The following is a 19,371-nucleotide window of genomic DNA, read 5'->3' on the forward strand; positions in this document are numbered from 1 at the left end:
GGCAACATAGCGAGACCCTGTCTCTTTTGCGTTCTTTCCTTGTATCTATCGTAACACAACGAGAAGTGGCATACTTGCATTCTTGCCCGGCAGTTTTCCTACTACCCCACGAGTCCCCCATGGTGGGGCAATCTTCTATTATTTTGTATCTCATTTCAAAACATTATGTAGCAAAACACCTGAATATTCAGGTTGCCAAGCGTTTACGGAGTTCCTATTGTATACCAGGTACTATGCTGAGGCAAGGGGATGCCAAGACCGAGGTTAGACGAGAATCCCACAAGACATCGCAAAACGCTCTTCAGAGAGCGTCCATCAAAATAGGAACTCTTTTTTGAACGTTTCTTCGCCTTTATTGTTGAGGGTAATTGTAGGGTAGTTCGTTTCGTTATATTTCAAAATTCTACTCGTCCAGTTAACCGAATGGAAAGGGCTCATTGCTCTTGCATACCGAACCCTACCGCCCATTTGGGGGAAATCCTCCCAGTTTTCTCATCATAAATTGTTATGACCAGCAGAGGTCGCTAGGGAGGTCAGCTTGAGTCCTGAAACACAAGAGGGAAAGGTGACCGGACTAGTCCGTCAGCTTTCCAGGAAGGAATGCAGTTTCAAGACACTAGTTCGGATCTATGTCTAATTGTTTTGGTATAACGAAAAGCTAGTTGACGGCGACTTGATATTCCAATTCTTCAGAAAAGCGACGCAAACACTTTCGCTTCAAGGAATATTGGGTCTTCTGCGCGGCCGTAGATTTCGGCCAAGTGCGCCTGCGCATAAGAGTAGCGGCGTTGAGTCAGGTAGTCAGTGGAGAAAACTGCGGTAGCGACCCTCAGACCTCGCCATGAAGACTCGCTTCAGCACCATTGACCTCCGCGCGGTACTCGCGGAGCTGAATGCCAGGTATTGACCGATAGGTGACTAGGCTCTTGCGGGGAATGCAGAAGGCAGAGGCCGGTGCCCCGTGGTGGAAAAAAAGACCAGCCTGATGTTTCCACTTAATCCCCCAGTGCTCCTCTGCGGACCTGGCTAGGCCTGGGTGGGCGAGCGCGTGACATCTTTCCCGCGGCCCTCGGGATATCTGGGGACCCCAGCGTCCGCATGCCCCACACCCCGCACTCCCGGGCTGCTTGTCTCGCCGGATCTTGTGTCAGGCTTTGGCGGGGCCCTCGCCGAGCTCTCGCCTTGTTGGCCTGAGTTGCCCCGGTCTGGCAGCGAACGTTTATTAAGACACGAGACACCAAGTAGACGCCGGGGTGCCCAGCAGTCTTTTGCCTCAGGGGTTTCCAGACCGGAGGCCTTGTTTCTTTGACACTCCTCCTCATTCCTAGGAGACCAAATATTGGCGTTTTAGCTGAAAGTAACATTCTGATCTGGTTTCTGTTATGCAGCTGTGTGAGCTTTGTCATTTTTTTTAGAGAGTTTTGTTACCTTTTTTTTCTTTTGTAATAAAGGGGGTTAGATATTTCCTTACAAATACCGGGTCATTTCAAGGACGCAGGGCATTGCATGGTGTTCTTAGGACTGCTCTTTTTGTCTTAACTTTTGTTCTTAAGAAGTTACACTTCTTTTGGGCTCAATGCCTGGTGGCCTTCACTCTGCTCCCTGGTTGACTCCATATCCTTTGAGTTGAAGATCCCCTCTTTGAAGGCCCTGCTTCCTCCTGCGGCTTTAATTTGAGTGAAGTTTTGTATTTCAAATGTTGTTACCTGTTTCCTTTCTCTTGCAGCTTACTAGGAATGAGAGTAAACAATGTTTATGATGTGGATAATAAGACCTATCTTATTCGTCTTCAAAAGTAAGAGCATTTTACAGGCTTGTTTGATCTTTGGTAATTAAATATGAGATTACTGATTTTTTTTTAACCTGCACTTTTAGTCTGTTTTATTGAGTTAGCGTTGACAAATGCCTTAAAGAAAAATTTAACTTTTTTCTTCCACAGACCAGACTTTAAAGCTACACTTTTACTTGAATCTGGCATACGAATTCACACAACAGAATTTGAGTGGCCTAAGAATATGATGCCATCTAGTTTTGCCATGAAGGTAAACTTTAAGTTATACTTGAAGCTAAATTTTAAGGCCCTGAGATTGGTCACTAACAATTTAAGTTTTAAAATGTTTGGTTTTCCTTCACTATTGTGAATAAAATATAGATAAAATAGTTGATAGATACTGGGATGAATAAAGTAGACATTTATTGACTTCTCCCTGTTACCCTTCGCACCCCAGTATGCTCTAGATCTTTCAGTTCCCACAGTCATTATTCTAGTTTAAACTTGTATAACGTTCCCATAAAGTCCTTTGAATTACAGTATACTTCTTGCTATCAGAACAGTTCTTTGTTAGACCAGAGTTAATTTTTCTAAAGCATCATTTTCATTAGTTTCTTACCTTTTATGATTCCCAAATTTCTGAATTCATATCCTGTCTTCTAGTATTCTTGGTTTTCTGTGATATGCCCCCCCCCTTAACCTTTTCCTAGTTTTCTGCAGCTCACTTTTGAGCTGCCAATCTGTATTTTATTGAAATACTCAATGACATTAGTATGTTACCAGTCATATCTTTTTACTTTTCACTTCTCTCTTTGCTTTTGTCTTTTTTTGTTTTTTTCTATTAAAACAGAGAGTCTGCATTTGTGGACGTATTACCTGTCCGTTTATTGGCATAACAAAGATACTGAAAGTTTATGTGGTACAGAAGAAAGACATTAGAATCAAATATACCTAACTTTGAATTAATGATTTTGCCGCTAAATAATTTTATAACCCAGAAAAGTAACTTAACCTCTTGAAACTTAGTTTCTTTAAATGTAGAATGCGGATAATAACTCCCTCATGGGGTTATTGGTGAGGATTATTTGAAGTAACATGTAAAGCACCTAACACAATGCCTGACACATATTAGGGCTCCATATGTATTAATTTCCTTCTTCCTCTCCTCCTCACTTTCCTTCAGAAATTTATTTGTTTTGGCATTGTGTTATTTCATTAGAGGCTTTACAGAGAAGAATCTTATCCCCAGCAACTTAGAATCTGTTTTGGATTACAAGTTAGGTAAGTGTTTCCCAAATCACAAGGCCTGTCACAAAATTATCAAACTCTTAAAAAGTTTAATTTATAGTAACCCCAAATGGTTCTTTTGGGAATTGTCCATAATAATGGTGACACTTGGTATTTGTATAGCATTTTTCAAAATAAATTAATAACGTATATTTTGAGCTGTTTAATATGTCAGTGGATATGAAGAACGGTTATTTTAGCTTTACAGATGATAAGATACATGATACTGGGATTGTGTAAAAATCCCCAAATCAGGCTATACCAATAGGAGGCCAAACACTCTTAAAAAAAAAAAAAAAAAAAAAAAAAAAGAATTTTATGAGTTAGGTGTACATGTTAATCTAAATATATATAGAGAGATACCCTCCAATGGAGCAGATGCAGTGTTAAGCACATGATAAATAATTTAAAATAAAGAGCTGCTACCTTTGTATGGCACAGTCATGCTCAGTTGTGGCAAATCACAGTGATTGTTCTTCATTCTCACATTTGGGGATGCCAGTGATAGCCTTGTCCCACTGTTGTTTTCACCAAGCTGCTAATAGGGAAATAAATAAAACAAACATTATGTATGTACTGTATGCCCATCTATACTCATGATAAGTAATCTTCCCTTTTTTCCATTCCATGGTGTGGATTTCTGTTCCTTTCAAGGATGCCTTTTATCTCCATTTTAACTTTGTTTTTCTTGAATAAAAATACTAGTAGGGGCCTCTGGGAGGATTGTGATTTTCCCCTGGGAGTTTAAAAAATAGCCCTATATGTAGGTCACTGTTTAAATCAAAACCATTATAGACCACTCTTAGAACTATTGAATATAGGAGGGAGAGATTGTTAGAAGTTTGAAAAGGCTTATTATATCTGCCTGAATGTATAAGTACATAAAATGAGAATTTTCGTCAATTTGAACTATTAGGTCTGGGGAAGAAGTCTTCTTGGTTATGAAAGAGTTGACATTGGTTCTAAAAATGATTGTATATATTTTTAAAGGTGAATTTATATTAGCTTCTCTGTAAAATTTATCTTGAATTTGAGTCTTGAAAGCATTCTTTCTTGGGGCGCCTGGGTGGCGCAGTCGGTTAAGCGTCCGACTTCAGCCAGGTCACGATCTCGCGGTCCGTGAGTTCGAGCCCCGCGTCAGGCTCTGGGCTGATGGCTCGGAGCCTGGAGCCTGTTTCCGATTCTGTGTCTCCCTCTCTCTCTGCCCCTCCCCCGTTCATGCTCTGTCTCTGTCTGTCCCAAAAATAAATAAACGTTGAAAAAAAAAATTAAAAAAAAAAAAAAAAGAAAGCATTCTTTCTTACTGGTCTTGAGTAAGCAACCTTCCAAATTAAAGAATTAGAAACAGTGGTTAAGAATTTTTAGGCACTGCAGAGTAGTCTTGTTTCTGGTTCATGTTATACTTAAATATTTGTACTAAAGGATGGTACATATAATCTAAAGCAATAGGTGTTGACCAAGTAATTTATATTTGGGTTTAAAACGTTAATTGTATTTTAATTGCTAATTAGAAAAGAACATCATGACTAGGGATAGGAAGAATGGGATTTGATAAGGAATAAGAGTTATTATATTTGGATTTGAGCTAAGTTGGTCAAAAGCTTTGGAGACAGTACCAGAAAGATTCTGTCTGGGCTATATTAATACATTTGTGGGAACAGAAGGTAATTGGATGTACATTGAAGACTAACTTACAGAATACCAATAAGCTCATGGTTCAGAATTTGTATTTGAAATGGAAGTTTGGTGGAAACCACTAATTAATATTGAACGCAAAGGAAATTTGGGATCCTTAAAAGATGAGACTGGAAAGAGGCTTTATGAAAAAAGGTTATGGCTTTGAGTGAGGTCATCAGGGTAAGAAAAAGAGATTTAGCAGTGATATAAACAACAGAGTACATTTCTCTATAGGGCAAAGTACAAAATACTGTTTCAGAGTTAGCAGTCAGAGTCCTGACAAAGTGTTTTTCCTTTGATTATCATCTGCAGGCTTTTGTTTACTATTTTTTAAATGTTATTCTTGATGGATATGAAAAGAGGAAGCTTATTTACAAGCCAATACCAAATGGTTAGGAATTCACTTCTACTATATGAATGCCCTTTTCTTCTGTTTCCCACTAGTGCCGAAAACATTTGAAGAGTCGGCGATTAGTCAGTGCAAAACAACTTGGTGTGGATAGAATTGTAGATTTTCAATTTGGAAGTGATGAAGCTGCTTATCACTTAATCATTGAGCTCTATGATAGGGTAAGTTAAATTTGGGTGGTGAGATGAAGGATAATTCATTGTTGTATTGTTAATTATCTGTGTAATACTATTATACTGTAAAATATGGGCAGGGAACAGCAGCTGTAGCCCATCTGGAATTGATTTTTGTGTGTGGTCTCAGGTAGTGAGTGGTCAATTGAAATTTGTGTGATACCCTCTTTAAAAAATTTTTCTAAAAACTTTATTGTTTTCAAATGATTGTGGATTCACAGGAAGTTGCAGAGATAGAGATGTCCGTTTCCCTTAGTTGTTACACTTTACATTATTATAGTACAATATCAAAGTCAGGAAATTGATGCTGGTACAATGTATGCATCTAGTTCTGTTCATTTTACCACCTTTGTAGATTCATGTAATCACTACTGCAATCAAGATACAGAATTTTTCCATTACCACAGAGATCTTCCTGGTGATACCCCTTTATGGTCATACCCACCCACTCCTCTTCCTCCTACCATCCCTCCCTCCTGACAACTACCAATCTGTTCTGTCCCTATAATTTTGTCATTATAAATTGGGTCTTCAACAAAGAAGTCAGGTTCAGAACCTTGGTAGAAGGACATACCAGATACTCTTAAATGGGAGTTGGTAAACTACAGCCTGTGGCCCCTTTTTATAAAGCTTGTGAGCTTAAGAATGGTTATATTTTAAAAAGGGCTCTTAAAAAACAAAAAAGAATATGCAACTGAGACCATATGTGGCCACAAATGCTAAAATGTTTACTGTCTTGCCTTTTACAGAGTTTGCTTTGTAAAAAAGTTTGCTGGCCTCTGCTCTTATAGACTCATGTTGTATGAGCCCACAGTGTGTAGACAAATACCAAAATATATCAGAGGGCCAAGGTAGGACTTATAAGACTCATTTTAATCTAGAAGCAAGTGCTTCCATGAAAATAGAATGCTAACCTGTGTTCTAGGGTGATCAGAATAAATTACACAGGACTGAATAAACTGGAGAGAATCTAATTGTGGTTAGTTATTTTCTAGAATATTTTTGGCGTTATGATGAGTATTTTATGGTGATGTATGATAGAGCCCTTTACCTTTCTCTTCATCCTTAGTAGTCTGTACTTCTGCAAATTGGAGTGATATGTAATTAAATGGTGATTTGCTCTCATTGATCCTTTAGAATTTAGGAACAAATGAGATTTTTTACTGAGTTTTTTTTTTTTTTTTTTTTTTACAGCTAATGGCAATGTGTATGTTTACATAGGTTCAATAAGAATTTGTAATTCTTTTTACCAAGATATAATAAGGCAAATTGTGCAAACTAGGTCAAACTTAGGGTGTCATATTTGTGAATAAGTCTCACTTAACTAGGTATGACAAAGGTTATATTTTATATGTAGAAGCAGTGTCCACAAAACATCCTGAGAAACTGATATTTTACCTATTCTGTGGCGTATATGATCCTAGCCTATTGGTGGTAAAGAATTTGAATAGATTTGAATAACTGTAGATCTGAATAACTTTAAAGAGGAACTTACCTGTATTTATAGGTCTACCACTGACACAATCAGTAGTGATTTTTGTTTGGTTTCAAATACTAATTTTTAAGTCTCTGGGATAATAGAAAACTTTTGAAAATAAAATCCCAGATTTCTTATGAATTCTCCAGGCAGCAGTGATTATTATGGCTTTAGTAATTGCTTCATACCTTGTGACTCTAGATTTGCTGACTATATCTGAGGAGATATATTTATGTTACTTAACATTTCTTGCTGGACCTATGTAAATCAGGCCAAGATGCAATGAGAGTAGCTTGTGTTTATGTATATTTGTCATCAAAATAATTTTAGATGTTATGATGAGAAAGGACTGTAAAAAAGTATCTAAAATTTGAAAAGAGACAGAAAGGACCAAACTGTCATTTTAGTATCCTGCTGGGTGTTGTCTAGCAGGCACTTATGGGGGTTAGTTTTTCTTCTAGAGTTGTGTATCTTGAATTTGCTATTTACTATTGATTAGGGTTTTTTGTTTTGTTTTGTTTTTTTACAGTTCTTTAAGTGTAGACTTTAACTTGTAGAAAACTGATAGCAATGCAAATGATTCTTGCCTGATAGCAATGAAAGTTATTTGATCCAGTAGAGATTCAAATTGTATCTGTCCAGAGAAAAGATATCCTCAGTGGTTACAGTCTTACTGCCTTGAATTGACAATCTTACACAGTTATTCTCATTGTAAATAGTTCATTTATTTCATTTCTCTTACAACCAGTTTTACCATCTAGTGGTTTTATTATTCATTAGTTAAATAAATTTTGACAGTTACAATAATAGTTTATTGTCTTCTGGCAACTGTTATTTCTACTGAAATCTGTCAGCTCCTTTGAAGGTAATCTGGCCTTTTTATCTGGATGCTTTAAAATTTTTTCTCTTTGTCTTTGGTTTTCAGTTTTTTTGCTGTGCTGTGCCTAGTTGAGTTCTTATTTGTAATTATCTTTTGGGGGTTCATAGGGTTTCTAGAATCCGAGTTGATGTTTTTCATCAGTTTTGGGAAATTCAGCCCGATTTTCTTTGATCTGTCTTCCAATTCACTAATTTTATTGCTACCAGACAAGAATCACTTGGAATTGCTATTTTTATTGTCTGTTGTTTTTTTTTTTATTTTAATTACACTGTCTTGTCTCCTCACATGCCTGGTTATTTCATTTTGTGCCAGGAACTGAGTAGAAAAAACAGTAGTTGTAGTCTGAGATCCAGAATGACTTGTCTTTATCTAGAGAAGATAATTGCTTTTGACAAGTGGCTAAGGGTACAGCTAATTCCAGATTACCTTACTCCAATCAAGAATTGAATTGATTAGAAGTTGGGCCTGGAAAATCTGGTATATTTCTGGTTCACACCTTCCCTTAAGAAGCAGCCTTTAGGAGTCACTATTCAGAACTGGATTTCTCAGGACTTATCAGGATATCTGCCACTGCCCCAGTCACCTTTCACTTGGGCTCTGAACTCCAGTTTTTATTCCCCTTAGTTGTCCCGTGAGTCTATCAAAATTTATGCTCAGCTTCTCAGCCTATCAGTTGTTTCTTAACTGTTAGACAAACGATCCTAGGGGAAAAGTAGCCCCCTATGTGTGACTCATCTTTCTGAGTTTTCTTCTCCTAGGTTTTGGTCCTGTGAAGGTTTACTGTCTTGCTTGCATTTTTGATTTCTCAAAATACAAGCTTTGTGTATTTTGTCCTGTTTTTCTGTTTCTCAGTAGGACATTGGTTGGAATTATCTAGACTACCATTTAAATTAGATATGTTTATACAAGTAGTTCATGAATACATTCTCAGTATATAGAGAAGTACATAAAATTAAAATAGAAAGTCTTACCCTTCCTAGCCCAAACCATTTCCTCATTCCAAGGTAACCACTGTTATGTATGGTGTCTTATTTATGATCTCCTTCCCCTCTTCCCACCACTGTCAAAACAAACAAACAAACAAAAAACCCAAATACCTTTTTTTTTTTTTTTTCATCTGTGGGGGGAAAAAATCTCTAGAATGTAACTGAAGGCATGCTTAGGTTTCGGTCAGTATGCTTACATTCTAAATTTAAACTTATGTACCAGGCATGGACCTTTCCATTTTTTTTTTTTCCTTTTTCAATTTAAACTTAGACCTTAACGATATGTAAAAATTCTTTGCATATAATGATTTTGTGTAATCTTTGCTATTATTAAAAAAAATCTAGGGGCACCTGGGTGGCTCAGTTGGTTAAGCATAGGACTCTTGGTTTCGGCTCACAGGTCATGATCTGACGGTTTCATGAGTTCACGCCCTGCGTCTGGCTCTGCACTGGCAGTGTGGAGGCTGCTTGGGATTCTCTCTCTCTCTCTCTCTCTCTCTCTCTCTCTCTCTCTCTCTCTCTCTGCCCCTCCCCTGCTCATGCTCCCTCCCTCTCTCAGAAGAAATAAATAAACTTAAAAAAATTGTTTTTAATTAAAAAAATCTAAACAACCTTTTCATTTTGTAATAATTTAGGATTTATAGAAAAGTTGTGAAGATAATATGAAAAGTTCTTGTATATCCTTCATTTTTCTTAATGTTAACCTCTTACATAATCACAGTACATGTGTTAAAACTAAGAAGTTAACACTGACGCATTACTGTTAGTTAAACTGCAGACTTTTTCTTAGATGTCACCAGTTTTTGTAGTACATACCCTTTTTGTGTTCTGGAATCCAATCCAGGATACCCCATTGCATTTAGGGCCTTTCTATTTTTGGGGGTTTGAGCTATTAGTATGCATACTGCCTAGGTTTCAGAGGTCCAGTTATTGATGAGTCGGAAATACAGATTAAGGATTTTATACATGAAAGTATGTGCTTGGGAATTTTCAGCAGTTATTGTGATACTTAAGAGAGGTAGGTTGGTTGACTCTTACAGTAGATCTTGAAGATTGCTCTTCCCTCTCTTTATACCAGGGTTTGATCTCCTAGGCTTCATGTCTGGAATTTTGATGTATGGTTTATCTAGAGTTGATTAGACCTTGGTTAAAGAGGTGATTGCTGCTCAAATTCATTTAACAAAGTCAGTTTATAAATTTGCAATAAAATTCCAATAAGAAAGATGCTGGAGAAAGTAAGTTAAGGTCAGAAAGTAGTTTATTGAGTACATCAGAGTCAAGCACAGTATTTCCCAAAGTATGTTTCTTAGATACTACCTTCCCTAGATAATAGGTGTACCTAGAAAAATAGGTCCCATAGCCATTAAAATTTGAGAGCCTTTGAGAATAAAGGGGGAAAAATTTTTTTTTTTTAACTCTAGGACTTATCAGTGCCTTTAATGCAATAATGTGATGTGTATATCCCCTAGAGAAGGATATGTTACACAGAATTGCCAACTTTATTTGCTCAGAGTTCTTTTTTTATGGAGGTGGGGGGAACCATCTTACAGAATAGTTTTGGGAAACCCTGGTTTAAGGCAAAAAATGCTTTCAGGAAAGTAACTGCCTTGCTGGAATCTGCCAGATATTCTTGATAACTGCACGCTTTGATTCAACAAACATTTATTGAGCACCTTCTCTGTGCCAGGCTCTATGGCTGGGTCTGTTTTGCAAGTCACGTTAAATTACATCTTCTTCAGTCAGACACTATGTGGACTTCTTTCCAAGCCCTCACCCAAACTTTGCTTTTTCAGTTAACTTTTTCTTTTCTTTTCTGAGAGAGAGACTGAAAGTCAGGGAGAGGGATGGGGTGGGGGAGGAGAGAGAGAGAGAGAGAAAGAGAGAATCCCAGGTAGGCTCCATGCTTAGCACAGAGTCCAAGGTGGAGCTCGAACTTGCAGACCAGTGAGATCATGACCTGAGCTGGAACCAAGAGTCAGACGCTTAACTGACTGAGTCACCCAGACACCCCTAATCTTAACTTTTTAATAGATACTTTCATTTTTCCATATATTTGCTTTCCACTTCCTAGGATACAGATTTTTTTCTGTGTCTTGCTATTTTTTACTTAAGATTATAACCATTTTCCTACTTTTTCAAAACAGTCTTCATAAGTTAACAGCTTTTAAATAGTTTGTTAGGTTGATTTATCATAATTCAGCAATTTCCTCAATTTTTACATTTAGGCTGTTTCCATTTTTTTCTATTGGAAATAAACTGCAGTGAATATCTTTAAGCATATAGCTTTTGGTTTTATGGAGTTCTTACATTAGGCTACATTACAAGTGTGGAACCACGTGGGTATAAAGTGTAACTATCTGTATTGATTTTGCCACATAACTATTGGTATCCAAAGACAAATTGCAGATGAAAGTATAAATATCTCTTTATTTGGTTTCTGAAATATCTGTCTGTTCTGAATTGTTTTTAATAAGCCACGGTATTTGTAGACCTACCTCCTGCAAGGACAACAGTAAGTTTAGCTGGTGATCATCAAGGTGTTAACTGACTACAGGTTTCTCCTGCTCTCCGAAAGTAGAGCGTTCATATGGAAACTTTTGTAAGCTGAAATGGCATAAAGCAAAGAAGCAGTTGTCACCAACTTATATAGAAAAACTTTTGAACATCCCCAGAAAATACCTTCTCTTAGGGTTTTCTGATACTGTAAGGACATATCTTACTATAGATGCACAAAATAAGTAGAGGTAAAGCACAGATGCTCACAGTTCAAAGCTATGATGGCTTGATGCTGAAATGCTGAGTTAAGTTCCCAGGGAATGGGGTTTGACTCACTGCTTGAGTTGCCTGCTGACTCTATAACAGGTCACTGCCAAACAAACTGAGTGCTTTTTTTTTGTTTCTTGCCTTATTTTCATAAAAGTGAAAATTAATTTCAGAGTTCTTTCGGTCAGTGAAGACCGGTATTAATGTAGGTCTTTTGTAAAAGCAAGGCGGTGTAAAGCAAAGTTGTGAAAAGTAGGTGATAACTGTTGTACTTCCATTAGTGACTTCAGTAGAACAATCAGACAGTGAGTTTAAAGTTGCTTTGTATTCCTTCATTATGTTTCAAACTTGGGGTCTTTTATTTGTTTATCTTATTTCAGTCTATGATGGACAAGTGCAAGGAGCACTGTTTAGATGTGACTCAAGTGCTTTTTGTTTGTAACTTCATTGTAGCTTTGATTCAGGTTTTTAAGAGACCCCATTTTCTTTCTCACTTTTTAAGAAGTTTCAAGAATGATTGGGAAAAGCAATAAATTATATTTTATTTTATTACAGGGAAACATTGTTCTTACAGATTATGAGTACCTAATTTTGAATATACTAAGATTTCGAACTGATGAGTCAGATGATGTTAAATTTGCTGTTCGTGAACGCTACCCAGTTGATCATGCTAGAGCTGCTGAACCTTTGCTTACTTTGGAAAGGTAACATGTTTTGTTTCTAAACTCATTTCATGTTGTATTAAAAGGTAAAATAGATCATATGTCAGAATATTAAAGAACTGTCACATAAAATATTTTGTTCATTTGCATAAAATAACTAAATTTGGACTGCTTGAACTATTTAAATGTGCATGTAAGCAATTAAACCTCATTTGCAAGTAGCAGCTGTGTGTCTTTTTAATCTAAGTCTGGTGTTACTTCAGGTGTTGATGATTTCTTGGTAAAGTGAGGGAACTTACTAGCTATTCTGTGGGAAGACAGATGGCTATCTTGCACAGAGTACAAATGGAAATGGTTTAGCTAAGAAAAGGGAGTACCGTAGGATAAGGTGCTGATTTTAGGTACTCTTCTGGCTGGAAGGTTTTGCTAATAGCTATAGCAGAGGTTCTCAAAGTTTAGCATGCGTCACATTCACCTGGAGGGCTTGATAAAACATATCCTGCCCCTGCTTCCAGTTTCTGATTCAGTGGATCTGGTGTAGAGCCCAGGAATTTTCAGTTCTTACAAGTTCTCAGGTGATGTTTGTGCTGCTGATCTGGGGATCAGAGTGGCCAAACAGCATCCTTAAGAGCTCTTACTAAATGCATAATCAGGTAAAGCCATTCCAGGTGTTAAGATCTATCACGAAGCTCTACAAACATTTACCTGTTATATGGGAACATCTCTTTCTTAACACATATGGGCACATTTTCAATAAACAATATGACTAAGTTGAAAAGTATTGGTTTTTCTTAGAAGACTTGGTTTCAGGTCCTAGTCTGCTGCTCAGGAACCTACTACCCTTGGGTAAATTACTTTTATGACCCATTTTCTTACCTACAAAGTGAACTAATTCTTCTTGTATGTTAGAGTATTGTGATGATTAGGCAATTTGATGGAAATGAAAGTATTGTAAATATGAATATTGCTGTAAGTTTTATTAAATAAAAGATAATGAGGGGCGTGTCAATTTTGTTTTCACAGACTGACTGAAATAATAGCCAGTGCACCTAAAGGTGAACTACTGAAGAGAGTTCTTAATCCATTACTTCGTGAGTAAGCCTAAATAGAGCAATGAAATGTTTGCAAGAAAATGTAGTTTTCAGGAATATATTTAAATCTTTTATAACTCAAGAGAGTATTACAACAACTTGATAATGTAGAAGGGAGCTTAAAATTATCTTTTGAATAAATAAGAATTTATTTTTAAGGAAAGAGGAATTTGTTATACCACATGAAGTTTGACCTTTATGTGTTAGCTTTTATTTAAAAGCAATACAGCTAAATAAACTGATAGTATGTTATCTAGCATTTTAGTGCTAGTGTACTATTCTGAGAAATTGTGTTTTTTTTCTTTTCATTGTGAATCTTTGATTTAATAACCACTTGAGTTTTTGTTTTTGTTTTTAATTGGTGTGTCTCAGGGTACCCCAGAATCTGTCAGGTACTTTCAATCAGGATAAAGATAATCCAATAAACTTATACTTGAAAAATCATTACTCATCCCTATACTGATGAGTCTGGAGAGGACTTGGGCAGGCAGGTATCCTCAGTTACTGGGCATTAGGGAGTCACTTGTCCTCTCTTCTGAAATTAGAATGCATTAATAAGTTACCTTTACAGCTTTCCAACTGTTAGTATAGCATACATAAAATTGTTAAGTTTGGATTTTTAAAATTAATTTATTAATATGGGGTATTGTATTAACCAGTTTTTGGATACTAAAGCAGTCTTTCATTCCTGATTTGAAATCCTTTATATGTGGCTCAATTCCATTAAATTCTTATAAAATTTATGCACTGACTTCTGCAGTTATAGTCTCAAATTTTTGTAAGTACTTGAATTATCATTTCTAATTACATTTCAAAATAAGTAAAGTAAAAAAATAAAATCATAAAAAGCAAAATAAGTAAATTGTTATTTTCATTGACTTCTGAGTAGATATTTATATTGGGATGTAAATTTCGTATTATATTTTGAATATTATATAGGGGAATACTAAAAATAATATCTTCTGCTTTTATAGCCTATGGACCAGCTCTCATTGAACACTGTCTTATAGAAAATGGATTCTCTGGCAATGTCAAAGTGGATGAAAAATTTGAAAGTAAAGGTATGCCTGCATGCTACAATTTTTGCCCATTTTCATGTATTTCCTTTTTTAAAAAACTATGAAAATTCTTTCTGGGAAAGTAATAAAAGTGAGCAGGTAGTAAATCTGTAAAAACTGTAAAATATTTGATCTATTAATTTTTTTATGTTTGTTTATTTATTTATTTATTTTGAGAGAGAAATGCGAGCAGGGGAGGGGCAGAGAGGGACATGGGGCTTGATCCATGAACTGTGAGATCATGACTTGAGTCAGACGCTTAACCAACTGAGCCACCCAGGCGCCCCAGGTCTATGAATGTTCTATCCATATGGTATTTCTGGCTTCCTGCTCTAATGTGGCACTTTATCCCTGGTAACTCACAGTTCAGTCTCTTGACCTACCTTAGTACTTTTCAACTTTACAATATTCTCCTTCCCCTGAATAATTGAAGTGGTTACCATACTTGAGGTAGGATCTGGTATAACACTTGATGTACTTGAGTTATTCACCTTCTGACTAGGAAGTTGGAGTGCTTTTAGTAATAGCTTTATTCATGCATTTTAATTCTGTAAGAGCTGTAGTGTGTCTATGTGATGAATTAGGCTTTTGTAACTACTTAAGGGAATCTAACTAAATTGCCAGATTAGGACAGTAAAAAATTAGAGGAAATATAAGGGAAAAGGAAGACTTGGCTTTTGACAAATTTATTTGCAGATTCTCATGTAAAATTACAAAAATATATTCTTCGTGTTTATATTTTGGGATTACATATCAGTTAAGATTTGGGGATATTAATTTTTATGCTGTAAATGTTTTTATGTTTAAAAATACAAATTAATGTTTTAGTGAGTGATTTTGTGTTTGACATACTAATTCAGTGCAATCCTGATCAAAATGCCAACAGGTGGTATTGTTTTTGCAATTGCAGTGTTCTGCTTTTTTAAATAAATACTGTGGAATAAAAGCATGTGAAAATGTTCAGGAAAACTCTGGAAAATAATAGTAGTGATGGAGAATAACCCTTTTACAGATAAAGGTATATTAAGAACCTAATAGTTTTTGAAAAAGTACAAAATGAAAAATTCAGAAACAGGCCCACATATATATGGGAATTTAGTATATAAACAAAGTATCTTTAACATCATGAGGGTAAAGATGGATTCAGTAAAAAACTATTGGGATCACAAGCTGGCCAAAACATATTCTTATTTACATATACTGATTATAAACACGAAGTAACTATATTTAATTTTCTTGAACACTTTTATTATTTCCTAAGCACTTTTCTGTTTTCAGTATGGTTTTGTAATAGTTAATTGACACTTGATTGGCATTCCTTTTTTCCATTTTGTTCTGTTAGACCTTGAAAAAGTACTTGTTTGTCTGCAGAAAGCAGAAGACTATATGAAAACAACATCCAACTTCAGTGGAAAGGTAGTACTACATATTATTATTGTATATTGTACTATTGTATATTGTGGTTTTATTTCTTTAGATTTTCAGAATTCACAGTTAATTAGGTATCACTACATGTAAGCTTTTTGTTAATTTGGAAATTCAACATCTGTAATATGCTTATTCTAGGGTTTTTTGGGTTTTTTTTTCTAATTGCTGTTGGGTTATAATTTTTCTTCTGTTCCTTTTTTTTTTTTTAAGTTTATTTATTTTGAAAGAGGGAGAGAATGCAAATGCAAGAGCATGCAAACAAGGGGAGGGTCAGAGAGAGAGAGAGGAGGAAAGAGAATCCCAAGCAGACTTCTGCCCTGTCAGCACAGAGCCTGACATGGGGCTTGATCTCATGAACCCTGAGGTCATGACCTGAGCTGAAATCAAGAGTGACATGCTTAGCTGACTGAGCCTCCCAGGCGCCCTTCTTCTCTTCTTTTTATAGAAAGTACTAGGTCAGGTCACAATTGGCATACCAGGAAAGTTGAGGAATTTGAAAATAATTCCTCTTAGGTTGATTTTATTTAGAGAAATACTTTTTAATTGCTAGCACTTAATTAAAAAATTAGCAATTTACATCACTCTAATAGGTAAACATCCTCTGAATCATCTCATATCTTGTTTTTGTTCCCTATTCAAAGTATAACTTTATACTAGAAGTTCAGAGGAAGTTCTGATTAATTCCAGCTAAATTCAGTGCAGATACACCTGCCCAGTTTTTAAAATGAATTAAAATTTCTTACCAACAAAGTAAACCTAAGACTTTTTCTCCTGAAAGTAAAGTGCTATTGACTTTTTAAAGTTGCAGAATATCTAAAATTAGGAAGAAAAAAGCAAAATGTACACGGATAATCCCATCATTTTATCAAATCACTAGTTTTAATTTTCTTTATTCCTTATTTTTCTTGTCCATATGAAAAAAAGTATTATTTAATAATACTTATTGAGCCTAGAAACATCATTTTGAGAATTGATACAATCAATAGACAAATGCAGCAGATTATTTAAAACTAGAATAATTTTGTAAGTTTAATAAAATCGGGATCAGTCATGGAAGATACATCTTAACTATGAAGAGAAATGAATTTTAATATTGGATTTTTGTAGGGGTACATCATTCAGAAAAGAGAAATAAAACCAAGCTTGGAAGTAGATAAACCAACTGAAGACATACTCACGTAAGCATATAGGCATGAGTCAGTTTACTTTGGATATTTATTAATGTTCTTGAATGATATAATAAATATGTTTTGCAGGTATGAGGAATTTCATCCTTTCTTGTTTTCTCAACATTCACAATGTCCATATATAGAATTTGAATCATTTGACAAGGTGGGTTTTCTAATTCTGTTTTTTTGACCAGTTAGTATGATATGAGTTATCAAATTAATACCAACTTGATTGATAAATTAAAAATATTTTTGGTTTACAATCACTGTATCTGAGCATTAAAGATCATTGCAATCACAAATAAAAACTGTTGGAAATTTTTATTGTCACTTTATTTCAAGATGAAGGACCAAAGGTTTGAACTTAATTTGATTTTTGGCCCTTTGAGCTATATAATACATTTCCTGGGAATCTGTTCAAGTTCTTTGGGTAGTGTTATGAAACAAAATGGACTCTAAAATTCTGTGTATCTAAGTTGAAGTAGAGACCCTGTTTTGTTTTTTTTTTAACCAGTTACTGTCTTTTTTCTGTTTTTTAAATAAGGCCGTGGATGAATTTTATTCCAAGATAGAAGGTCAGAAAATAGATTTAAAAGCTTTACAACAGGTATGGTATTATTAAAAACATTAAACTAACTAGGCTTGGTGTGATTTGCTGTGTAGACGATGCTTTCATGTAGGAATTGGTGACATTTCAGCGGTAGTATGGGAATGCCCTGATCCCTTGGCTCACTGATAATGGTCCAGGGGAGATCTCATTGTTGAAAAGCATTCCCTCGTTTGTTCCATCTGTACGTAAGATAGTCTCTAAAATGGAAAATACAATGGGAAGGTGAGTCCTGTTATTTATTCCCTAGTATAATATGGGTTATTACAGCAACCCAAAGCTTTTCAACCTTTGCTGTTAAGGGAACATTGTTCCAAGGAGATTTTTAAGTAGGCGAAAAGAAAGGGAAACGTTCTTTCTGTACAAATAAGTGTATTTTTCATTAAACTGGGTTTTATTCTAAGTGGGCTTTCAAACTCCACAGGAAGTTTTAATATGCTCTGTTTCTCGGTACATTTGACCATGATTTTGGAGCATTGCCACAGAGTTGTTTTAGAAATTAGCCACAGTCACTCTTGATTTGAAGAGGATTTAATTTTTCAAAAATATTAATAAATTCTTGAAGTATGTGTGCAAAAGTTTGGAATTATATGAATCTCTGTGCCCTCCCCTCTGTTTAAAAAATTAACAGCACAATTTCAAAGCTGGTGGGTTGAGTGAATTAAATAGTGTGCCTGCCACATGGTGGCAGCACTTTAGCTAGTAAACATATTTAGCAGTAACATTGGATTGCATGTTTTTATGTGCATCAGAATATTCATGAATTATTTTAGTAATCACTGTGTGTTCTTTTAATAGTCACCATTCTTATGATTCAAATCTTTTAAATACTACATCCCATGATTCAAACCTTCATTAACTGATGATTCTGTTACTAGTGTTAGAAAATTTGCCTCAAATCAATAACCTTGAAATGCCAATGATAAATGCTAAAATGCTATATAGAAGGTAAATTAACTACTGTGAGACTTTGTGGCATTAATTTAAGAAAAAGAGTACTCTGTAGAAATAATACTGAGAAAATTAAAAGCAGCAATAACTTAAAAAGAAGCTCTTTTGGTAATTTGTGTTCTTTAAGAATGCATTTCCCTAAAACTTTCCAGTTATGTGATAAGAAGAAAATGTCTTGTAGTCAGAATACATTCCTATATAGGGAATGGGAAGTAGGTAGTGGGGAGAGGTAATTTGGGAGCTTGAAACACTTTGGGGTAGGGTAGACCTGGGTGTTGGACTGCAGGAACCTCAGCATTGTGGGGTTGAAGTGGAGGAGGGAGAGTTTCAGGATGTAAGAGAGGAAAGGTGCAGAAGGCAGAAGAAAACTAATTTTTGAAAAATATGTTTTGCCCACAAAAGGAAAAACAAGCATTGAAGAAATTAGATAACGTCCGGAAGGATCACGAAAACAGATTAGAAGCTCTTCAACAGGCTCAGGTATTCTGTTTAGCTTTTTCCCAGATTTCAAAAATGGTAACTTTAAATAAAACATTGTATGTTAACTAAGTGGAATTAAAATAAAAACTAAAAACATAACTTTAACATGGTATTACAGTAACTGTTTTTGTTTCTTAAGGAAATAGACAAACTTAAAGGAGAGCTCATAGAAATGAACCTACAGATAGTTGACAGAGCTATTCAGGTTGTTCGAAGTGCTTTAGCCAACCAGATAGATTGGACAGAAATTGGGTTAATTGTGAAAGAAGCCCAGGCTCAAGGAGACCCTGTTGCAAGTGCAATTAAAGAATTAAAACTACAAACAAACCATGTTACAATGCTACTAAGGTGAGTTTGATTCTTAGTTAAGCAGTTAATGCTTGTTTTTATTTTGCTGTTTAATTGTTCACTGTATTCATTTAAAATTTTTTCGCTTGTATTTGGAAGTTTATCCTTGAAGATACAGAAAAAACATTATTTACATTAAAATAATGCAACTATT

At 35.4% G+C, this 19,371-nt stretch overlaps 1 protein-coding gene across 3 annotated transcripts in view; it reads left to right on the plus strand.

The window, feature by feature from the left end:
- The first annotated feature begins 804 nt into the window (after positions 1-804).
- The window catches only part of NEMF (nuclear export mediator factor), a 53,574-nt gene continuing 35,007 nt past the window's right edge, over positions 805-19,371 (plus strand). For 2 of the 3 annotated variants that reach the window (XM_047079708.1, XM_047079709.1), the window contains exons 1-13: positions 805-900; positions 1,727-1,795; positions 1,940-2,042; positions 5,180-5,305; positions 11,979-12,127; positions 13,109-13,176; positions 14,151-14,237; positions 15,577-15,650; positions 16,770-16,840; positions 16,919-16,994; positions 17,376-17,438; positions 18,792-18,869; positions 19,009-19,217. In XM_047079708.1, the coding sequence (XP_046935664.1) occupies positions 842-900; positions 1,727-1,795; positions 1,940-2,042; positions 5,180-5,305; positions 11,979-12,127; positions 13,109-13,176; positions 14,151-14,237; positions 15,577-15,650; positions 16,770-16,840; positions 16,919-16,994; positions 17,376-17,438; positions 18,792-18,869; positions 19,009-19,217 (1,232 nt within the window). In that variant the 5' untranslated portion in view covers positions 805-841. The remainder of the gene's footprint in view (positions 901-1,726; positions 1,796-1,939; positions 2,043-5,179; positions 5,306-11,978; positions 12,128-13,108; positions 13,177-14,150; positions 14,238-15,576; positions 15,651-16,769; positions 16,841-16,918; positions 16,995-17,375; positions 17,439-18,791; positions 18,870-19,008; positions 19,218-19,371) is intronic. The other variant, XM_047079710.1, reaches the window with a different exon arrangement.

The sequence above is a fragment of the Lynx rufus genome, unplaced genomic scaffold (assembly GCF_022079265.1).
Source record: "Lynx rufus isolate CCGP_SWC_20201006 ecotype Redwood Valley unplaced genomic scaffold, mLynRuf1.p SCAF_17, whole genome shotgun sequence".
Lineage (NCBI taxonomy): Eukaryota > Metazoa > Chordata > Mammalia > Carnivora > Felidae > Lynx > Lynx rufus.